This window comes from Pavona decussata, unplaced genomic scaffold, assembly GCF_977016875.1.
Source record: "Pavona decussata unplaced genomic scaffold, jaPavDecu1.1 SCAFFOLD_16, whole genome shotgun sequence".
NCBI classification, from domain to species: domain Eukaryota; kingdom Metazoa; phylum Cnidaria; class Anthozoa; order Scleractinia; family Agariciidae; genus Pavona; species Pavona decussata.
The window spans coordinates 332,459-356,556 of NW_028145439.1; the positions used below are offsets into that span (position 1 = coordinate 332,459).

Consider the following 24,098-nt stretch of genomic DNA (forward strand, 5'->3'; position numbering starts at 1 on the left):
TAGACTCGATCCGGATAAGCTTGAGTGACTAGAAGCTGACGAAATGCAAAAAAATGAAGAAAGAATTATATTTGTTTTGTCTTGTCGCTTTATACTGTGCAAATCAAAGACTGTCACCACTCGCGAATCTCTATAACTTTTTCAATTCCATTGCAGGATGCAAAAGACGACGAATTTGTTTGAGGTAACTACACTAACCTGTCGATCTAAACGGTTGCAGGGTTAATAGATTTTTTTGACGCTAAGGACAATGTGAAAACTCCCAAAAGACCAAGTCTACATTTTCATCATTGGGAATTCCCGGTTCCACAGTTCTTACGTTTTCCATTTTGCATGTTTCCGAGAACAAGGCCTGGTAATTAACAAGATTAATCATACCTGATGACGTCATATTCTTGGAAATGTTTTTCTCTTTTTGATGCTGTCGTCTTGCGTCGTCTTTTGATCTCGTCGTGTACGTATTGTAAAATTGGCTTAGACTGGACGCAACGTGAGTATAGCTCAACTCGTCCTAGAACATTTTTGAAAAGTGTGCTTCGTTCATCACTTTTAGGACGATAACGAACGACAAACCACGGCAAGGATCCCTAAAGGTAACGTAAATTTTTCTCCTGACTTAACGTACGCGTGGAAGTACGTTTATGTATTTCTGCTATAATACACAAGTCCAGCGATCTTTGGTTTTCCTCTCGCTGGGTGATGAAAAAAAAATGTTTTCAGCTGACAAACAGTCATGTAAAAATGATAGTTTTTATTATGCCAGTGGGTTTGCAAGGCTGCCTTTACTTATTTAAGAGGGCTTCTTCTTTCTTGTTATGTAAATCGAGAATATTGCAAGCTGAGAAACAGGAATAGCACAGGCTATACAACCAACTCATTCAAGCATAAAGAAATCGCTTTAGTAGACATCAATTTATGCGAACGCCAACTTCAGTCTCTTGTAGCTGGTTTGTGTCTGTTAAAATACAATTCTGGACAAAAATTGGAAAGCAAAAATTATATACATGAAAATGAATAAATGATTATTACCCTTACTGAACCCTTTCTAGCAAGTGTGTCGTTTTTCTTGCATTGCAACGTTGTTGTTGTTGTTGTTGATGCATCTGAATGAGCTAGAGTCAGTGTTGCACAGCTTGGCCTTGTGTAATTGTTTAGTATACATTTGGTGGCTACGACGAGGCCTATAACATAACTTAGACTCTTGTGATGTAAGGGAGACCTGAAAATCGATGTCCTAGCATGCGTTTGTAACCCAGGATTAATAACATTATTGTCTTGTCGCTTTATACTGTGCAAATCAAAGAATAACTGTCACCACACGCGAATCTCTATAGTTGGTTCAAGTCACGTTGTAGACTGCAAAAGACCATGAATTTGTTTGAGTAAACTAATACAATAACCTGTCGATCTTAATGGTTGCAGGGTTAATAGACTTTTTTGACGCTAAGGACGATAATTTTAAAACTCCCTAAAGACCGATTCTACACTTTCATCATTGGGAATTCCCGGTTTCACAGTTCTTACATTTTCAATTTGCATGTTTCCGAGAACAAGGCCTGCTAATAACAAAGATTAATCATACCTGATTACGTCATATTCTTGGAAATGTTTTTCTCTTTTTGATGCTGTCGTCTTGTGTCGTCTTTTGATCTCGTCGTGTATGTATTGGATAAAAAACCTTGTTTCTCCTCTGCTGTTAAATTGGCTTAGACTGAACGCAACGTGAGTATAGCTGAACTCGTTCTATAACATTATGGAAAGTTTGCTTCGTTAATCACTTTTAGGACGATAACGAACGACAAACCACGGCGAGGATCCCTGAAGGTAACGTAAATTTTTTATCCTGACTTAACGTACGCGTGGAAGCACGTTTATGTATTTCAGTCTGCTATAATACTAAAGCCCAGCGATCTTTGGTTTCTTTCTTGTTATGTAAATCGAACTCTTCATTAAGAAACGAAGAATATTGCAAGCTGAGAAACAGGAATAACACAGGCTAAACAACCAATTCATTCAAGCATAAAGAAATCGCTTTAGTAGACATCAATTTATGCAAACGCCAACTTCAGTCTCTTGTCGCTGGTTTGTGTCTGTTAAAATACAATTCTGGACAAAAATTGGAAAGCAAAAATTATATACATGAAAATGAATAAATGATTATTACCCTTACTGTACCCTTTCTAGCAAGTGTGTCGTTTTTCTTACATTGCAACGTTGTTGTTGTTGTTGTTGTTGTTGCATCTGAATGAGCTAGAGTCAGTGTTGCACAGCTCGAGCTTGTGTAATTGTTTAGTATACATTTGGTGGCTAAGAGGAGGCCTATAACAAAACTTAGACTCTTGTGATGTAAGGGAGACCTGAAAATCGATGTCCTTGCATGCGTTTGTAACCCAGGATTAATAACATTATTGTCTTGTCGCTTTATACTGTGCAAATCAAAGAATAACTGTCACCACACGCGAATCTCTATAGTTGGTTCAAGTCACGTTGTAGACTGCAAAAGACCATGAATTTGTTTGAGTAAACTAATACAATAACCTGTCGATCTTAATGGTTGCAGGGTTAATAGACTTTTTTGACGCTAAGGACGATAATTTTAAAACTCCCTAAAGACCGATTCTACACTTTCATCATTGGGAATTCCCGGTTTCACAGTTCTTACATTTTCAATTTGCATGTTTCCGAGAACAAGGCCTGCTAATAACAAAGATTAATCATACCTGATTACGTCATATTCTTGGAAATGTTTTTCTCTTTTTGATGCTGTCGTCTTGTGTCGTCTTTTGATCTCGTCGTGTATGTATTGGATAAAAAACCTTGTTTCTCCTCTGCTGTTAAATTGGCTTAGACTGAACGCAACGTGAGTATAGCTGAACTCGTTCTATAACATTATGGAAAGTTTGCTTCGTTAATCACTTTTAGGACGATAACGAACGACAAACCACGGCGAGGATCCCTGAAGGTAACGTAAATTTTTTATCCTGACTTAACGTACGCGTGGAAGCACGTTTATGTATTTCAGTCTGCTATAATACTAAAGCCCAGCGATCTTTGGTTTCTTTCTTGTTATGTAAATCGAACTCTTCATTAAGAAACGAAGAATATTGCAAGCTGAGAAACAGGAATAACACAGGCTAAACAACCAATTCATTCAAGCATAAAGAAATCGCTTTAGTAGACATCAATTTATGCAAACGCCAACTTCAGTCTCTTGTCGCTGGTTTGTGTCTGTTAAAATACAATTCTGGACAAAAATTGGAAAGCAAAAATTATATACATGAAAATGAATAAATGATTATTACCCTTACTGTACCCTTTCTAGCAAGTGTGTCGTTTTTCTTACATTGCAACGTTGTTGTTGTTGTTGTTGTTGTTGCATCTGAATGAGCTAGAGTCAGTGTTGCACAGCTCGAGCTTGTGTAATTGTTTAGTATACATTTGGTGGCTAAGAGGAGGCCTATAACAAAACTTAGACTCTTGTGATGTAAGGGAGACCTGAAAATCGATGTCCTTGCATGCGTTTGTAACCCAGGATTAATAACATTATTGTCTTGTCGCTTTATACTGTGCAAATCAAAGAATAACTGTCACCACACGCGAATCTCTATAGTTGGTTCAAGTCACGTTGTAGACTGCAAAAGACCATGAATTTGTTTGAGTAAACTAATACAATAACCTGTCGATCTTAATGGTTGCAGGGTTAATAGACTTTTTTGACGCTAAGGACGATAATTTTAAAACTCCCTAAAGACCGATTCTACACTTTCATCATTGGGAATTCCCGGTTTCACAGTTCTTACATTTTCAATTTGCATGTTTCCGAGAACAAGGCCTGCTAATAACAAAGATTAATCATACCTGATTACGTCATATTCTTGGAAATGTTTTTCTCTTTTTGATGCTGTCGTCTTGTGTCGTCTTTTGATCTCGTCGTGTATGTATTGGATAAAAAACCTTGTTTCTCCTCTGCTGTTAAATTGGCTTAGACTGAACGCAACGTGAGTATAGCTGAACTCGTTCTATAACATTATGGAAAGTTTGCTTCGTTAATCACTTTTAGGACGATAACGAACGACAAACCACGGCGAGGATCCCTGAAGGTAACGTAAATTTTTTATCCTGACTTAACGTACGCGTGGAAGCACGTTTATGTATTTCAGTCTGCTATAATACTAAAGCCCAGCGATCTTTGGTTTCTTTCTTGTTATGTAAATCGAACTCTTCATTAAGAAACGAAGAATATTGCAAGCTGAGAAACAGGAATAACACAGGCTAAACAACCAATTCATTCAAGCATAAAGAAATCGCTTTAGTAGACATCAATTTATGCAAACGCCAACTTCAGTCTCTTGTCGCTGGTTTGTGTCTGTTAAAATACAATTCTGGACAAAAATTGGAAAGCAAAAATTATATACATGAAAATGAATAAATGATTATTACCCTTACTGTACCCTTTCTAGCAAGTGTGTCGTTTTTCTTACATTGCAACGTTGTTGTTGTTGTTGTTGTTGTTGCATCTGAATGAGCTAGAGTCAGTGTTGCACAGCTCGAGCTTGTGTAATTGTTTAGTATACATTTGGTGGCTACGACGAGGCCTATAACATAACTTAGTCTCTTGTGATGTAAGGGAGACCTGAAAATCGATGTCCTTGCATGCGTTTGTAACCCAGGATTAATAACATTATTGTCTTGTCGCTTTATACTGTGCAAATCAAAGAATAACTGTCACCACACGCGAATCTCTATAGTTGGTTCAAGTCACGTTGTAGACTGCAAAAGACCATGAATTTGTTTGAGTAAACTAATACAATAACCTGTCGATCTTAATGGTTGCAGGGTTAATAGACTTTTTTGACGCTAAGGACGATAATTTTAAAACTCCCTAAAGACCGATTCTACACTTTCATCATTGGGAATTCCCGGTTTCACAGTTCTTACATTTTCAATTTGCATGTTTCCGAGAACAAGGCCTGCTAATAACAAAGATTAATCATACCTGATTACGTCATATTCTTGGAAATGTTTTTCTCTTTTTGATGCTGTCGTCTTGTGTCGTCTTTTGATCTCGTCGTGTATGTATTGGATAAAAAACCTTGTTTTCTCGCTACTGTTAAATTGGCTTAGACTGAACGCAACGTGAGTATAGCTGAACTCGTTCTAGAACACTGATTAGTGAAAAGTTTGCCTCGTTCATGACTTTTAGGACGATAACGAACGACAAACCACGGCGAGGATCCCTGAAGGTAACGTAAATTTTTTATCCTGACTTAACGTACGCGTGGAAGTACGTTTATGTATTTGTGCTATAATATACAAGTCCAGCGATCTCTGGGTTTTTTTTTTCCTGGCTTGGTGATGAAAAAAAAATGTCTTCAACTGAGAAACAGTCGTGTAAAAAAGGTCATGGTTTATATTAATTATTATGTCAGCGAGTTTGCAAGGCTGCCTTTAGTAATTTCAGAGTGCTTATTCTTTCTTGTTATGTAAATTAAGAAACTAAGATTATTGCAAGCTGAGTAACATTGGAAAAACACAGGCTATACAACTAATTCATTCAAGCATAAAGAAATAACTTACGTAGACATCAATTTATGCAAACGCCAACTTTAGTCTCTTGCCGCTGGTTTGAGTCTGTTAAAATACAATTCTAGACAAATATTGGAAAGGAAAAATTATATATACATGGTGTATTTCCAAACCTATGAAGATGAAGAGGAAAGAATCGTGTTTTTTTCAGTCATTTAAACTTTTCCTAGAGTGAGCCCAAATCTGTCACTTTTGATCGAAATCTAGTTGGATTCTAGTTCACCTAAAACTAAGCTCGGCAGCATATTTTTCTGGAAAAAGATCAACAGATTATGGCTCGTGTGAAACAACGGTAAAACATAGAATCCAGTTGGTCCGCTTCACTGGAGGATTAAATCGTGAGAGAGTATAGTAAATAGTAAACCGGAACGCTAAGAAAGACATAATTTATTCTACAATTTTACTTGCGTTTTCACTTTCGGGTGTCATACACAGTAATCGTATTGTCGGTTTTCACTCATTGTTCACTGCCACGCCATTGAAAAAAAAATCGGAACCAATCCATGAATGAAGTCAAGAAATTCATAATTGGCAGGTTATAGATGATAAATAAATAAGGAATCTTTCCAAGTGCCAGGTCTGTACGGTATTCCGTACTCGAGTTATTTGACAAAATGTTCCACACAAATTTATAGAGACGCCATGTTGGTGTCCCTCTGAGGAGCATCAACATGGCGGCCGAAGATAGAACATCTGGAGTTCACTTTTGCCAGAAAAGGCGTTCGTTTTCCCCTTTGAATTATCGAACGTTTAGACAAAATTAATTTTTTCCTCTAACGTTAACTTTTTAGAATGCTGAAAATCACCCGAAGAGTCATTTTTACTCGTGGATCAATATGCTTTAGCATCCACGGAATGATAGTGGCATTCCATATGCAAATGAATCACTGACTCCGGCGTAACCGGTAGTGCAAATATAGCCAATCCCACAGCAAGGGAGACAATAGGCTGATTGGTGATTGGTTGATCTTTGCGCTAGTACCCAGATTCTTTTTACACACGCGGGAACTTAAATTTCAAAAACATATATGGCGGCCGAAAGGCGAATGGCTTTGTTCTAGAGATTTTATTTAGTTATTTATTTATTAATTTTTCGCAACTGGTTCGGATAAAAATAACAGTGTTTAGACGTCAATCTGTATCAGGACAGCGGATGAAAATAGCAAGGATCTTTTTAGGCACTAGGAAACGATCGATCTTATTCTTTCGATACTGCGCCACTGTGTGGGAAATGTTCCGCTCTAATAGATATAGAAGATATGTTGTGTTGAAGGGATTTTTTTAATGTGATAAATGTTAAAAGTAGAAGGGGTTTTGCTCTGTCGGTGGACAGCGAAAGTTCCGACGGCTTTGTCAATCGAAGAGGTATGATAACTTCAAATCTTTTTGTATGCTTGCACACTTTTTAAAGTAATTGTACTGTTTTTGTTTGCTTTTGTTTTTTGAGAAGGGTGCAATTTTCTAGAAGTAACCTTTAATCTTTAAGCAAGATAATGTTCAAATTGCAACCTTATACGGATACTAGTAGGCCAGTGTTGTTATACGAATTCATGTGGTCGGTAACATAATATGCACAATAAAGAGATTATTCCAAACTGCCGGTACACCGGGGACCAAAACGATTCCTTAATTATAGGGATTTACAAAATATTTTATATTTCATCGTTTTGTTAGTCAAATTGACTGATTTTGTTTTTGTTGATGTTTAGGTTCTGTTCGAGGGAGATACACATTAGAGATGTTTGAATACAGGCAAAATATTTCAAGTCAATTAAGTTAGTTTTTTCCATTTGTTTTAGAAGGGATAGGAGAAACATGAACCTTTCATAACTTCCTGTCAACCACATTAGTTCTTTTGTTTTGAAAGTGTAAACTGATACTGTTTTGTTCAGGGAAACCACAGCGGTAATTAACTGGCTCTTATTCTTAATTTTGCAAAGTCAACACGACAATAGCTTGTGAATGCCTTATGCTACTTTATATATATGAAAACAAGTAAGGATGAAAACTGCATTAGGGAGTGCATTCGATGACCTGGATCCAAGGTTCTCTCTCCTTTGCCAAGTTGGTTTGAAATAAAATCAAATAGCACTGAGGTATAAATCCTCAACTGTCTCCAATGTTGCCAAAAAAAATTCATCAGGCAGTTATCCCCAGCCGTTTGTTTATAATTTGCTACATGAGAGAGTTAACTTAAAATAAAGTTGGAAATAACACAACAATTAAAGGATAATGAAATTTTGGGCTGTGTTTAAGTGTTTCCTTCCACTACAAAAATTTACATTGCAGATTTTATTCTCTGATTTCTCAATTAAGGTAGTTGGCTTGCTTCAATCCGTTAACCTGTTTTCCTAACAAACAAAAACCCAATTGAAGAAGTCAGTAGACTGCTAAGCACTACACTGCTGCAGCCTCATCACTCCAGCTTATGGATAGCACCTCATCTGAGAAGTCCCAATCATTTTTACACATCAAAATACCTACCATGTATCATTAAATAAGCATTCTGCAAAGTATTCCTTACATAACATTTCATCATCCTGTTTTTCTGAGAAAAGAAATAGAAGGGACAAACATGCTTAAAGAGAGTTAAGTGTGCATATCATAGTCCTCTTCTAAACATTTCACAAAATGATATACAATTTTTGCATAGCTTGAAATATTGCAAATTAAAAGCATTTTATCACTTTATCCTCCAAAGAATCAGTGGTTTAAACTGTTCTTATGTAAATAATGTCAGTTTTGCATAAAACCTGTACAAAATGGAAAAGGAAATATTAATTAGTGTTTTTCCTTATATTACTGAAAAAGCTATACCAGACTATGTGATAAGGTGTAGAAAACTGTAGCATTGGTCACTGATGTCACAAAACCCATAAAAAACCCAGTTATTTTGGATTATCAAAAGTAAGTAAAAGGAAACAATTCACTTGGTGTATAACATTTGTATAATAATGTTGAATAAATCACTACTGTGGAATACCAATTTTTTTTAACCTCTTAGAGAAACTGAACTTTGTTCAAAAAGTAGGAGCTAAAATCTGACTGAAGCGAATCTAAGAGAATTAACAACTACTGTTTTAAAGAATCGGGAGTGTCGAAAAATTGAGGGTTCAAATAACTGAGACTGCACTGTAAAAATAAATAAATGTACATATGCCATAATTCATTACTCACTACTAAGTTTTGAATTTTTCTGTTAATTAAAAGAGATGGCTGATAAGAAGCCTGACCTTTTATCTGTTATCATAGTTATCAACAGAAGCCAGGGTCTGGTTGCATTGAGCATGGCCTGAATATCAGCCACATCCACGAGTTAAGGTGGGGCTCTACCTGAATTTGAGTGAAATTTGAAGAGGTTTTAAGAATGAATAGAAAAAAGAAAATGATTTTTGGAACACTAACAGACAGTCGATAACCACGCAAGAGCACCCCAGGTTGCTAGTGGACTAACTTGGTATCCGTCTATTAATTATTAACTACAAATTCTAATTTTAAAACTTCACTAAATCTTCAACATTTCTTATTTCTTTTAATTCTACCAATCTTTCAAGAAAAATTATTTCCTTCCAAATATACCTAAAAATCACCCAAAAATTCATAAAACACCCCAAATCATTGATTTGTGTTATGAATGGAGGGTTTTTGTATTGCTTGAAATGCAAACAAAATATCTCCATTTGACCGATTTTAAGCGGCGTGAAAACGGCTTTCAGGTGAACCCCCACCTTAACGATAGTGTCACTTTGATTACGATACGTGACAGTGTCACGGCCGTCCTCCTGATGTCACGCATGATGAAAACTCAGAAATTGAAACTGTGCTATTTTTAGAAGGAAGTACAAACATTGAGCTAAGAAATTGTCAAAAGACATATATTGAGGTAATCTTTCCTTGAACAAAGGTAAAAATTAAGCGGGCCTCCCGGTTTTGAATTCTAGAATCTGGTGACGTCACGTGAAAACCAAGAATTCGATGAAGAGTCGATGAAGTTGTCGTTTTCTAAAATACCCTTGCAACTTATAAGATTGAATTCTTAGCCGTGCACATCTCTCTGCTGTTGGCAAAGACGGACACCGGTCTCATGAAAACCTTTTCAGTGATCCACATACTTATGCGGGCTTGAATACCTCGCCAATAAGTTGTAGAATTGAAACTCCAAAGTAAACAGGTCACTTTCTAAATAGTGGGATCGGTGCCAGGATCGTTATTGACGCTGGACAGTAAACGTAAATAATGATTTAGGGATAATCCAGGCTTATACGTAGCATGGGAATGGCCGAGCCATGCTGACATTTTTTTTTTTAATCATCAAAGTTAATATTTGTTGAAGCTTTTCAGTGACATCAACTATGATTCATAATGGTCAGATTTACTGCGATCTTTTATCGTTCGCCAAGGCAAAAACACGATGTCCATTGCCTGATGTTTTCCAGTTTAACTGCTTTTGCTAAGGCAGTACGACTTCAGATATCATATTCAGGTCCAGTGTCGTATATTTAAAAACTCTTAGGCACTATTCCTATTTTTGATTAGAGATAAAACAGTAATAGTGATAACTTATTGGATGACCTTAGTAAGTTTATAAGCATCAACAAATAGGTGAGGAAAGGGGAATAGTTTGGGATACGGAAATTGTAATCAATAGTTTGTGGTGTTTTAATGTAAAGGTCCAGCGATTTCAAGATGGGAACAACTGCTGATGTACGCTTAAAGATGTCAACGCAACTGGAAACTATTCGATCCAAAATCGCCGCTGGGACACTTGTGCTATTCGTTGGTGAGCAAGCGTCAACTCTAGTCTCCCCCAACAACCCCTCCCCTTCATTGGATGACTGGTGGCAGTGTGTTAATCATTCTGAGGTAAGATATGTCTCAAACTTCTTATTACTACCATGCCAAGCTGACCCGACTGTCCAAAGACCCAGGAGTGGGGGAAAGAGGGTTGTAATGAAGTGGAGGTGCGATTGAGGCCACGCTGTTAGACCCAAAAAAGTCCCACGAACCCAAGTCGGAAGGTCCAGTGGCCCAACGCGTGACCCAAAATAGTCTATTCTACGCATAAAATGCGAAACATTGCCCCTTCCAAACTCATTTCTGTCAAGGGAAGTCCCCCCAGAAAATTTCTCTATTAAAAACGTTTCCAATCATTCATTTCAAACCCATTAAAGGGACACAGTCACCTGGTGCACATGCGCATTAGATACTATTTCTTAGCTGATTTGCATATCACACTTCATCCGCAAGTCTCGCGCTGAGAAGCGCATCCTTTGAAAAATCTAAACAAACCTTGTCGAGTCGAAGTGTTTGCCAGTCAAAATTATTATAGTGATTATAGACATATTAGAACACTCATTTTCTTGCTATTATGGAAAATTTACTGATGCACTTGTCCAGGGAAAGCCAAACGTCAACGAATACCTCTGAAGTCGAAGAATCATTTGTTTATTTCGGTATCCGGTCGTGTGAAAAATTATCTTAGCTGTTTCTACGTTTCACAGTGTTTGCATAAGAAGCAAATTGAGTTCAAATATTAGCGAATAGCCTGAACTGCAGTGTAGCGAAACGACTTTGTAGCGAAACTACCGGTAAGCTTTATTTCTGCTTTCAATCATATATTTTGTGTTTATTATAATTTCGTTTCTACAACTTCTCTGTTATCTAAATTTAGGAACTAAACCCATGTCATTACAAGAACGCTTGCTCGACCCGTAGAAAACAAGTCTCTAATAGAGGTTTTCCTTGTCGAGGAGATAATCGACTGTGTACCGAAGCTTGTCTTCGTCTGAGCTCCAAACCAAGCAGCTATGACGCGAAGTTCGAATCGTTTACGAAGATTCCCTCCGGACGAAGCTATCGCCAGGTTGAGAAAATGCAATTTTCCAAATATATATAATGGAGATTTGTTCTCCAGGGTTTTTGATTGATTTCTCTCGTTATATTGGTCAACGCTGGCGATTTCTTCCGCCCGGCGCCTTCACGTTTCCCACCTCTTCTTTTCATGTTCCGTTGGAGACGCGATCCATACTGTTTTTAACCAAATATGATAAAATAATACCATAGGATGAGCAAAAGCATACTCAGAAACAGTTTCCTGTAAAAGATTGAAAGTCCAATAAAACACTGGGAAGATTGAAGCGGATTTCTAGATGTATTCGACGCGTAGTTTTGATTTCGGGCTGAGGTGGACGTTTTTCAAAATTGACAAAACTAGTGTCCAGGTCAGCGCGGTCACAAAGGTGACTGTGTCCCTTTAAGTAAAGGCCTTCGCACTTGCTCCTCACTGATATACCCCCTCCCCTCCCAGACAAAGATTGTCAAGGCAACACTGATACAAAAAACGGCTAACACTGATGCGGGCACTAACACTACCTCTCATTCTTGTTTGCACATACTCGGATCTACTGGATGAACTTCATCCACCCTCGCGGATCTTCCATAGCCAGTGTCTTACCAGTCTAGTTAGGCCTTGTGTCTAATCCTTGTATCCAATACTGACCATTCCTTTATGTTTTAAAAGATAGTTTTATACTGGGTCAAAACACTGGAAGTTGCTTACCTGGCTTCTTCAGATGGTGGTTTCCTGGGCACCAGACATTCCTTTTTATCCTCACCGCCAGTTTCGTTTGTTTTATTTCATTTATTTTTTTTGTCGGTTTACGAACGATTGTTACATTTAGAAGTAAGACATTTCATTTCATTTTGAACCCTGTTTGACTCAGGTTAAATTATTGGTAACCGTTTCTTCATCTGATAGAATGGCATCGACATCCTTTTTGACCTGGAAGAGAAATTTCTGGCAAACCTTCAGCAGGCACCGTCACGTGTTCATGATGCCCTACGGAATGTTGGGAAGTTTCCTGTTATCATTACTACGAACATGGACGACCTTCTAGAGCGCTTCCTTTGGAAGGCTGGGAATCTTGGAGAGAAAGTCCGACTGGATCAGGCAAGCAAACAGTTGACTCTGTCGATACCATCCGCTAAACCCTTTACAGATTGCCTTTTCATCCTTTCAAATGGAGCCATAATAAATATGTCACATTTTGGTTGCTTTGAATGTAATCTGAAAGATGCTGGCAAACATCGCTGATAATTAGCCCGATAGAGCAGCTTTCAACTGAGAGTCGTAAAAGCGAAGCCAAAGTAATTACTCCAGCCAATCACAACAAGCAGACGTAAACAGCGCAATGAACTAATCAGAATTTGTAGCAAATACATGTAAAGGCCCGTTTTAACGGTTTCAACATTTGCCCATCATTCGTTCAACAAGAGTAAGTGAACGGATGTTGGGCAAATGTTGGATGAAGGGAGTGTTCAAACGGTTTTCACGCCATTCAACATTTTCGATAACAATGGAAATGCTGAATCGATGTTGAATAAAAGTTTAAGCCAATTTAAATTTCATTCAACACACTTTCACTGAACCAGCTTTCAACAATGTTAAACGACCTGTTCAAACGCCCCCGACAATTGGTTCAACAACTGTGTTGAACGCGTATTGAAGCAAATGTCGAAACCGTTTAAACGGGCCTTAAGCGGCGTCAAGCGCGGGAAACTGCTTAGGAGAAAGTCACGATTGGGTTTGCTTTTACTTCTCATTGGTTAAGAAAGTGACGAGAGCTTTTTCAACAAATCAAAGAGCGCAGTAAAGCAACACCAAAGCAAATTGTCTACCAAAAATTAAACACAAAGTTTGATATGATTACTTTTGACACTTAATTGAAAACCGTTGCAGTGACCACGACGGCATCGCGAGGCGAGTTCTGGAATATATATATGTTATCTCCCGCTGAATGCTTCCAGTAACGGCCCTGCGCAATTTTCTCGGCAATTCACAATTGTCTTACAATGACATTGCGCTCCAAGGCGTGCGAAAAAGTGCCTTGCTATACAAAGATATTTTTACGCGGACGACTGAACGAAGTCTAAAATAGTTATTTTTGTAACAGACCCCATTTCTCTTCCCCTAAAATTGTCCATAGTAAATTTAATCGATGACAAAATGTCGCCGTAAACTCGTTTGGGCATTCTTAGGCTTATTTCGTCATTGTACATCTCCTACACACTATCGATCTTACTTCCTTCTCACTACGCCATTTTACGGTCACATCCTAACAAAATAGAGGAAACTGTTTCTTTCAGATTTCAGTTGTAGGTCATTCCTGGCCCAACCTACGCAGAGATTTGATCATCAAATGTCTTGGGGATAGCAGTTTTAATGTGCGGACACTGGTGAGTTACAAATCTATTTATAAGTATTTTGGGAATCGAGCAAAAAGTTCCACTCAGATAACAGAAACAACATCCCCTGCTGTAAAATGAACTACACTGAATTAAAAATCCTGTCTCCTTTATATTATTATGTGATGAAGATTTTAAAAATCTTATCTACTTCAACAACTTTTTTTAGCCAAGCAGCAAGAAGTACTTTGAAGATTTTTGCACCACTCTTGAGAGTCCAGAAGTTGAGTTTATGCGCCAGATTTTCAACGAAAGATCCGTCTTGTTTCTTGGATGTGACCTTCATCGTCCTGAGTATAAAAGCTTTTTTGAAAAATTTGCAGTCAATGCTAAGGTATGCAGTGCTAAATGACGTTGATTATTCTTGGGTTATTTCCCCCTGCTATTATATTTTTATATGAAACATAGTCGAAACGTCATTAAGCGGACTTTCTAACACCTAATGCTTGTGATCTGAACGTCCACGTACTGTATGTAGTCATGAAAGAGGATAGGTGTTCTTTCACAGGCTGTTGTTCCAAAGCGGACTTGGACCTCTGTTAAGTTGTCAAAGTACATAGAAACATTATTTGGGACTAGCTAATTTATGAGTCCAAATGAAGTAATAAAGGGCAAGAGACACGTATCACCAATTATAATATACGAGGTGTAACAAAATCACGGTCTAGACTGATTTCAATTTGGCCAGACCCGAATTTTTACATGTTGTCAACAGTGTCTAGAAGCCAGCCCGTAGTATTTGGGATTAGGTCACTATTTTAGTTCTGGGGAATAACACCATTTTTAGTGTCTCATTACGACCAGCATACTGGAAACAAACTAGTGAATTTCTCTACGACAACTATTCACATATAGGTCAGTCGTTCAATTCATAGAATTTAGACCGTGCTCTGGATTCTTACTCTTTTTTAGATGACCCATTACAACTTTGAAACCTCTGAAAGATCGGACCTAGAAGCGAACGGAAGTCTGCTCACTCTGAAGGTGACCATAAAACCTTGGGAATTTGTGCAGTTGTTGAGCACAGGAACTATTCAAGAGGACATCCAGCCAGGGGAGGTATTTAATATGTTGTTCTACGAAGAATCTGGCATGGTGACTCTCCAACTAACTGAGCGTCTGGCTGACCGTCTATTAGGCTAGCATGCTGTTGGCTGGCTCATCCACTCACTCCCTCATTCACTAACGGACTGTTAATAATTTACCAGCCGAACAGTTAATCATTATGTTAGTAAGTCTAGCAGTCAGTCGACCTGACAGACAGTCAGTCACTCGTCAAGAGGCCAGTCAGTTCATCACTGACTCGGTCAGTATGTCAGTAAGTCAGTCAGTCATTTGGCCAGGCAGCCATCCAAACAGTCAGTCAGCCGGCCAGCCACTCATGTGATCAATCAGTCATAATCCAACCAGTCAGTCAGTCATTTTAGACAGTCAGCCATTTTAGACACTCAGCCAGCCAACCATTCGGTAAATGCGTTACTTAGTCAGCAGTCATTCTGTAAACCAGCCAGCCTGGTTGGTTGGATGGTCGATCGACGACCCTTGGCCAACTGACAGTCTGACAGATTTATACAGTAACTCTCTACATTTTCTAACACATTTGATGAACCTTCCTTTCTTAAGGTCTATGTAAGATCTTATCTAAGAATCCAACGTGACCAATACCTTCAGCAGCAACTAGCACTGGAACAGAGAGCATCAGAGATCATCTTTCACACTACGACTGTAACGAATGCCTTGTCACCAGTTGAATATTTTGAGCTGATCTCGCGTCCTGCGATCGAAGACATGTTTATGAAAGACTCTTTTGGTAAATAAACAATTTGTTTGCATTTTTTTTCTTGTCATGCAGTGGTGAACAGAGCTAGAGAGATTGTACAAAAAACGAATAGCAAATGCCTTCCTATCACTGAGGAAAAGTGGTTTCTTGGTTCGATATAACTTACATTATTGAATGATGTACATTTTAAGCGTTACAACAACTTCACGAGGAAAAAATGATTTCTTTTCACGTAACACGTGCAAACCATCCAAAACCCAAAAACGCCCAAGCATAATGTAAGAATATGTATGGATAATTTAGATCAAAAAGTATAACCGATAAATAAGTACATTTACGTAAAACAAGTAATAAAAGACCAAATCGAACAACGGGAAACCGAGCGACATTATGACCTAAAATTGCCTAAGGTACAAGAAACGCCTTAGGGTCAGAGTCCGGTCGGGGTAAAGTAAACTGGGCAAAAATCAGTGCGAGAAAATCACTGCCCCTAGATCGACTAAAAGATGTAGAAAGAGAAAGGCAATATTGTCTCAACTTTTATCGATTTTATTTGTAAATCAATTACCTTGTTTACTTGCTTATATTTTTAGCAGGATAATTTTAGTCCGAATACTCCAAGCAGGGCCTAGTAGTTTTCCGTCACGCTTGTCTCTCTATGTAAGACTAATGTAGATAATCGACTTTTCAAGGTGTTTACTCGCAAGAGAAAGTCCAACGGACGCTGGATTTCATGAAAGGAAGACGAGATAATCTGATTTGGGTGAGTCACCGTTATTGATCTGTTGTACCCCTAAAGGCTTTTATTGATTTTTCGTTTCCTCTTTCTTGTCGGATGGAGGCGTTTATTGTAGAGGGGCGTTTATTCAGCATCGCTGAAAAATAATGGATTAACATAATTCAACCTTTTTCTGGCTTAAGCTTAAGTAATAACCTTGAATGTAATAGAGAAAATTGCACCTTCATTTCCAATGTCAAGTAGTCAAGAACTTCGATGGCCGGTATGTACCTCTCCGTTTTGCCGCATTTTTTTGTGTATGGAATAGCACGTCAAGATGTCTGTAGGACCATGCATTCAAACTTTAGAGACAAATAAATGTATAAATAATAAAGAAAAACAAATACTCCCAAATAGACAAAAAAAGACAAATAAATACTCCCAACTGGCAGGAGGCAAGACCATTTGAATCGAGAAGCGTGGAAGGATTTGAACTTGAGACTACCTTCAAACAAATTGATAAATTAGTGGTAAGAGCGGGCTTGTATCGGGACCTAACCTAAGGCGCCCTAAACCTTCAATCACACTGCTTCCTTTACCCCACATTCTCCCTCTCTACACAGACAGAGGTATACTGGAGAAAAACCCCTGAGGAGAGGACTAGCTACCAGTCCAGGATGGAGTAGTATTACATCGTACCATTACTTTCCGCAGAAACCGACATTAAAATTGCTGTCCAAATCATCCATATTGGAGCGGTTTTCGACTGTGACGTAGAACCAAAACCAAAGTAATAACTCTGTTCTATCAAAACAAACGTAAACAACACAACGGACCAATCAGAATCCGAAGCATAACATGTAACCGACGCCAAGCGCGAGAAAACGCGTGTGAGTTAGCCACGATTAGTTTTGGTTTTGTTCCTCATTGGTCGAGAAAGAGGCACGAATTTTGCTAAACAATCCCAGTCACAGCGTAGTAAAGTAAAACCACTCTAAGTTTGTTTATATGTGAAAAGAAAAAGTTAATATATCTATCCTTCTTTTTTTTTTTTTAGCTAATAACGACTCCGAAAGCAGAGACAAGAGTCACCTGCCTGTTCTTTTACCATGGAGTGAAGAGAGAAATACAGAAGTGGAAAGAAGCCGAGAAAACACCCCCTCCATCTGAAGATGAAAAACAGAACATCTTATTGAAATGCCAGATTTCAATCAGTAAATATGCCAAGGTCGTCTTACTGGCGAAATCTTTCATGCAACGAAACAGCTCCATGGAAATTCGCATAGTTGACTCCGAAAAGTATGATGCAGAAAAACAAAAGGAAGTGGAGAGGGAGACGTTCGCCCTCATCCGACTTAAAGGTATTAAAGTAACTCATTTGTTGTGGTTATGTATGATGGTGGTGGTGGTTGCAGTTGGTAGGCCATCTTTATCTATGATCAATATAAGCGATCATTAAACGTATAGGTGTTTTCATCTTTCATTTTAGTAGTATCGTTACACAGTAAGCTCAACCCTCGCATGGGAAGTGTCTGTAAGATGGACATACTCAAGAGCTTTGTTCGTACCTTTCTAAAATAGACACCCGGAGAGTCGTCAAATTTGGTCTAAAACTGGTATTCAGTGTTGAACACGATGTTTGCTATACATAAATCTCTAATCTTTTGTGAGTGTTAAAAGGTATTTTCATTCAGAAAAGTGTCTCATTCCTCTATACCAAACTATTCCAACCCACTCCAGGACAGTTAAGAATAAATGATGAATACTAGGTAAAGACCAATTCTACCCAGTCAACGGTATTGGCCTGCCTTCTATCTGCTCTACCGTCTATCCGTTGTAACAGCCTTGCAGTTAAATAAGTCGTGTTTCCTCACTGAGTGACTTTTAGTATGAGTATCATTTCTCGCGTGAAAAGTGATCGGGAAAGAAAAAGTGATACGGTTTATCTTGCTACGTCGCCTGGTCCCCTAATTTCAAAAGTCAGTGTGACCTTTACATGTAAAGAGATTTATTAGTCGTCGTGATCGTGTTATCTAAGCCCTTCTAACATTAGACAAATAACTACTTTTGTACAGGCGGAACAGACGAAGCCATTTGCTACGCTGACCAGGCTTCATCTCCAGATCAGAGAAATTTTGCTTCTCATCTGGTGAACATTAATGGAGAAGAAGTTGCAAACAAGCGTAAAGTTTACGAGAAAAGTCTTTTGGTTGCTTGGAGCAACGAAGACTCGATTCTGAAACTTGCCACCGCGATCATGAAAGAAAACGCTGAAATGAAGTCAAAATTTGGCATTGACGCTATTGAAGTGAGTGCTCAGTTTTGTTTGTTTGCTTCTTTTTCTATTCCTTTGCGTTTTTGTTTGTTGTTCACCCTCTTACTTTTAGGGCTATCCGTTGATTTGCAAAATGTGGTTCTAATGTATCATTGTAGTCTTTAGATGAAAGTCGATGGTCTGATTGTTTAAATGAAGCTATTTTAAAAGACCTAGTGAAACGGCGTTGCAAGCTTTAAAAAGTGTTAACGCTGCACTTCGTGCACAGACTTGCCGGGTGGCAAAACACTATTAAATATCAGTGGCAAAAAAGCTATTCCACTCTCAGTCCGGCATTGCGCGCATGCCCACAAAAGAACTAACGGTGAAACTGTGAAAGATTTTTGTCGACTTGCGTGCGAATTTGAGCTTGACCAAGTTAAACGCAAGTACGATCAAAGCTTATCAAGTCCCGGCCAAGGGAAGTCAGTGTCAAGTTAGTCAGTTTCAACTAGCCATTGAACTTTCGACTCCGTTTGGTTAGGGTAACCTCTATGTCGATAGTGGTTGAGAAGAACAATCTTGTTGAGGCATCTCAAACTCATGAGTTCCATCAGACTTCAAGTTCGAGTTCGAGTTCGAGTGAGGTACGGGTCAACTTCGTAAATGATGGTCGGGTGTGACCCTAACTCTATCTAAAACCTTACCGTTTAAAATCGATCTTAAATACAAGATAGTAATCACTCACCTACCAAGAGACCATGAATATTACTTACTAAAAGCCGGAAAAAGTTATTAAATAGTTATTAGCGAGTATTTCTTGACTCGTCAACTTAAGCGAACTCGAAGTCATAAATAGTATGGAAAGAAAAAAGGTAGCCGTTAAAAAAATGCACGGTTTAAGAAAGGTTAAATGCACAAGTAATATGAATGGATTAGCAGAAGGCGTGAGCATAGTTGTGTTTCCATTTGTCCACAAAGCCTAACTGTTTTGAATTTTGGACATCTTCCAACAGAGCCAAGACTTAGCAAAGCTGGAACAGCTGACTCGCGTAAGTCACAAATTTCGAAGCGAGCTTGATGCTGGCTACTTTGAGCGCATCGGGGAAGGAAACTTTGGTTACGTCTACAAGGCAAAGAAGGGAGGACAAACTGTCGCTGTAAAAATCTTAAAGAACAAAGAAGACAGCAAGCAGATCGAAAACTTTGAGAGAGAAGTTGATATGCTGAGGTTAGCTAGTGGAAATGTCATGGATAATTATTTAGGCAAACAGAACTGCATGTTCCGTTTGGCTTCAGCTATGGGAAAACAAACTCGTGCCATTATCAAGATTCTCTCTCTAACCGAAAGAAACCACGACAAATTCTCGGAGAAATGGATTCAGAACGGCAATACTATTTAAATACGGAGAACACGCCAGTAAATATCTGTTCCAATTGATCCCGCCTAAAAATGTCAATAAAGTTCGGTCGAATATACATAAAGCGCCTACTGACCAAGTTCTAATTCCTATGCGAATATGTATGTCATAAATATATGATGTAAGATTACAAAAAAAATATCATATTTCTTATCTTCCCAGAAAAGCGAAGCATCCAAAGATTGTAGAGGTCATCTCTATACACATCTCCAAGCAAAGTGAGTTGTCTATCGTGATGGAGTTTATGGCGGGAGGAAACCTGAAGGACCTGCTGAGAAAAGAAAAGCAAGGACAGGGAAAAGAGTTCACGATCAGTTTCATTGAAGATATTGGTTCAGCCATTCAACATCTACACTCATTGGGTGCTATGCACCGGGATGTTAAACCTGAGAACATTTTTGTGAGTATCAGTTCTTTTCTTGTGTCATTGCTTTGGCTACTAAACTGTTACAAAATATAGAATAGAGTTACAGAATATTTTTGTCGGTTTCTTTTCTAAATCACACCTGTCTTGCTTCAGGAGGTACAGGTTGCATACCCACCAAGCCTGATACCGCAGATATCGTAATCATTTTCGTTTGTGTTTTGTGCTTTGCCCCGTATGCTATCCAAATGTTGGAATTGAATCTTGTCATCAAATTGGTTTTCAAGGACTTTATGAGGAAGACTTGAAGGCCATGTGAACAAAGAGAAACATTTTGGCATAATCGGAGATCTGTACCTCATGCTTGGTTTTGTAGTGAAACGCCGTCAAATGTCCATCATACAATTTTCTATGGAGACAAATGCAAAATATAACTGATCAAGGACGAAAATTTGTTTTCTAATTTTCTTCACCCACGATATTTCCCCAGTTGTCTGAGGATCATAAATTCCTAAAGCTAGGAGACTTCGGCTTAGCTCGCGCTACTGAGGGATCTAGGAGCACAAAAACTGAAACTGGTTCCTATCGTTACATGGCTCCAGAGGTGTTGAGTACTGGGGGCCACTACTCCGAGTTATCTGATGTTTACAGCTTTGGTGAGTTTGGCTTATAGAAAAAATAGATACCTCCACGAAGTGGAGGTAAAATATTGCTTTAGTATATACAGTACCAGACTGGTGGATAGCCAGTCCCAATCAGAGTGCCTTTCTTTCTGAAAAATTGGTGAAAAATCTCCTTCGAGAAAATCAGGGCTATTCTGGAATCATTAATAAGGCTGCCAATGGCATGTGATCTCACCCATTTCTGTTTTTTTTTTTTTTAGGTCTATTCTATTTAATTTTATCCGTAGATAGAGGGGGGCAGGTACTTAAATTTCACATCCTAATCAAAATGATGTCATTTTATATTTATTTTTTAGGGCTATGCCTTGTCGAAGTGGTCAGTGGCAAACGTGTGTTTGATGATATCGAGATTGACAAAACAGCCTTCATGGCAAAAGTCTCAGGGGCCAAACCAAACATTCCAGTAAGTTAAACTTCGCTTTAAAACGTATACGTTGCTATGAACAAGCTTTTCAACCTCTCTGAGTTTACCTTTTTTACCAACATTTTTATAGCCCCGGGGACTTGTCCCATTGTGTAAACTAACCATTTTCGTCAAAAGATCTAGTCACAGTCCCAGGAATTCAATCTGGTTTGAATTGAAGTCCTCGAGACTCGAACACTCAAATCCTAGCTCGCACCTTTCCGTGAACAATCCGTGGGACATGTCCTTGCAACCAGTTTTCAAGTGTGAACCACCTTTGTCCCAGGGGCTATTCCCAGAGACTCGACCGTCGTGAGTGCAGACGTTTATGATCTTTTACCTGAAATTTGTTGCAGAACATTTCCGTGAAGGAATTTGGAGAAGAAGCAGCGAAGATTAGGAAAATCATCGATGAATGTTTAGAACCTGTAGAGTCCCGTCCCGAAATGCACATCGCGCTGGATATTCTTAGAGGACCGTTACCCTTGCACCAAAAAGGAATGGAGCTTCACAGCGAGGCAACCAGAAGCGGTCACACAGGTACATTGTCGTCGAGGCGCGTGTTATCTGGCATGTGTACTTTGCAGTTGGTTTAGAAATCGTCGTCTGCATTCTGTGTGCAGAAGGCCATAGTTTCCATTCCCCTCAGGGACAAGTATATTTTTACCCCATGTCTATGACAAGATGAACATTTCATCTTTGCTATAGTATTTTAATGTTTGCGTAACTTGATTTTTCAATGGCAACAGTTTCCGTTGCTTTTACATTTTTATACATTGTAACATTTCGTTCCGTCAACTGGGGAAATTTTCTGGGGCTTGAGAGAAATCGAAAACCTCAAAATGGCGGATCCAAGATGCCAATTGTGCAGGGAAAATGACGTACTTCCCACGTCATTTGACACGTCATTTTATTTCATTTTGAGAGCTCAAAACGGGAAGCAGTTGTTGTAGGACTTTCTAACTTTCTTGAAGTTTCGAAGGAGGACACAATGTGACCCGCACCAGAGCCGGGAGCCCTCCCAAAGGCCCAGGCCAAATGAGGTTAAGAACCTTGGTAACTGACAAGACAGCCTAGCCTAAACGCGACTGAAACAAGCGCGGAACTAAATTTCGTTGTCACTGTTCCCGTACTTGTAACAAAAACTTGCCAATAAAAATATGCCGATTCCATCATCCGTCTTCCTGCTCACTTTCGTCCGTGGATGGTTTTATCATTAGCTCCCCCCGGCGTCTGCGGGAAAATGAGATTAGTGTAAATTACTGAGCGGAACTTTGTTATGATACATGTAGTTTTTCCACTTTGCTTGTAGTAGATATTTTAGACGGATATGTCAGTGAGCCTGCCAAAACAGCTACTTTATTTTTGTCGGAAAACGCGTCTGCTGTCGCAAGCTACGTATTCGCTGATTTATATTTAGACACCTGAGGGGGGAAAGTTAATTCTGGAACAGCGTAAATTAAACCCTTTTTTTTATTTCCACGCTGTTATTAGCCATTGGTATCATGTATGGAAATCCATGAACGTCGTCGTCTGACAATGACCCACTATCTTATTTTGCAGTCGTGAACACAGATGATCTAATGCCACCAGTCGCTGACAGCCACTCTGAACAACAGTCTTCAGATGACACCAATTCTCCTTATCCTACTACAGCAGAGGCTTTTAAAGAGGATCCGACGACTGCGTGTACGACTGACAACCGTTCTCCATATAGTGGTGGCTCACCCTACCCTCCTATAGCGCAAGCTTTCAGAGATGACGCAAACGCTCTATCCACGGATGGCCGCCAATCTGAAGAACAGTATTCAAGTAGCATTAATTAGGTACTGGGATATCGAAAAATAATGCCCGAAGCTGAAAGATTATCCAAAAAATGAACAGTTTGATGCGATTAACAATTAACCTTAGTACCTTTAACTGAACCTCAATTGTGTCCCAGTTTTTAGCTGTATGTTAGTTTTATTTTAATGTATTTTTAGCCTTTATTTTAAAAGAACCATCCTGAAAAGTACCATCAGGTGATTGGAAGCATCCTCTTAAAATATTGTTTTTATTAAGGGAACGTTCGAAGGTGGCTGCAAATTTTTCGGGATAGTCTCAGTCTCAGCGGAGACCATTATTACCAGCAAGCTGGGAAGGGATTTATTATTATTATTTTTTTTACTTTTCCCTGATTAATTTCTGAAATGCGTAAGAGCTAAAACAGCCAGTGCTGGTTTAGGGCATGATTGGTAGAAAAGAAACGCAAACTGATTATTTGATTTGATTTGATTTGATTTTACTGTGGTTTGATTAAAACAGTGAAGACCTAAAAATATGGCTCTTCCCTTACTTTTTTTTTTGTCTCATCGAAAAATCGGGCGATGAATCTCAAATCGGACTAAGGTTATCTACTGATAACTACCGCTCGAGTTTGTATCACCTGACGTGTCTCCATTTCCAAGTGTTCTTAACACTCCCATTTTACAGGAGATAGGGTAAACTTTTTACCCACGAATGACAGTCTATCTGAAGAAAAGACAGCGATGCAGCCGACCCTCCAGAGCAACTGACACTCAACAACTCCTGATAGGAGCACTCGGATTTCTTTTTTCCGAGTATGCCTGTGTCACTTTCTAGAATAATACATCACTCTTGTTCAT

The 24,098-nt window shown here is 38.8% G+C and overlaps 1 protein-coding gene across 4 annotated transcripts; it reads left to right on the forward strand.

Moving 5' to 3' along the window:
• The first annotated feature begins 457 nt into the window (after window positions 1-457).
• LOC146487156 (uncharacterized) lies at window positions 458-23,771 on the forward strand. Of its 4 annotated transcripts, none has more exons than XM_085086039.1 (16): window positions 458-593; window positions 10,257-10,449; window positions 12,344-12,535; window positions 13,732-13,821; window positions 14,000-14,164; window positions 14,743-14,889; window positions 15,454-15,640; window positions 16,303-16,373; window positions 17,386-17,689; window positions 18,404-18,636; window positions 19,599-19,813; window positions 20,166-20,403; window positions 20,858-21,023; window positions 21,347-21,453; window positions 21,810-21,993; window positions 23,017-23,771. In XM_085086039.1, exons 2-16 carry the CDS (start codon window positions 10,273-10,275, stop codon window positions 23,277-23,279), a joined length of 2,739 nt encoding a protein of 912 aa, XP_084942165.1. In that variant the 5' UTR covers window positions 458-593; window positions 10,257-10,272; the 3' UTR covers window positions 23,280-23,771. The 4 variants fall into 4 exon arrangements, with proteins under 4 accessions (XP_084942165.1, XP_084942160.1, XP_084942171.1 ...); XM_085086034.1 differs by lacking the exon at window positions 458-593 and adding an exon at window positions 5,093-5,243; XM_085086045.1 differs by lacking the exon at window positions 458-593 and having other exon boundaries at window positions 10,258-10,449; window positions 21,810-21,971; window positions 23,017-23,152.
• Window positions 23,772-24,098: the final 327 nt, after the last annotated feature.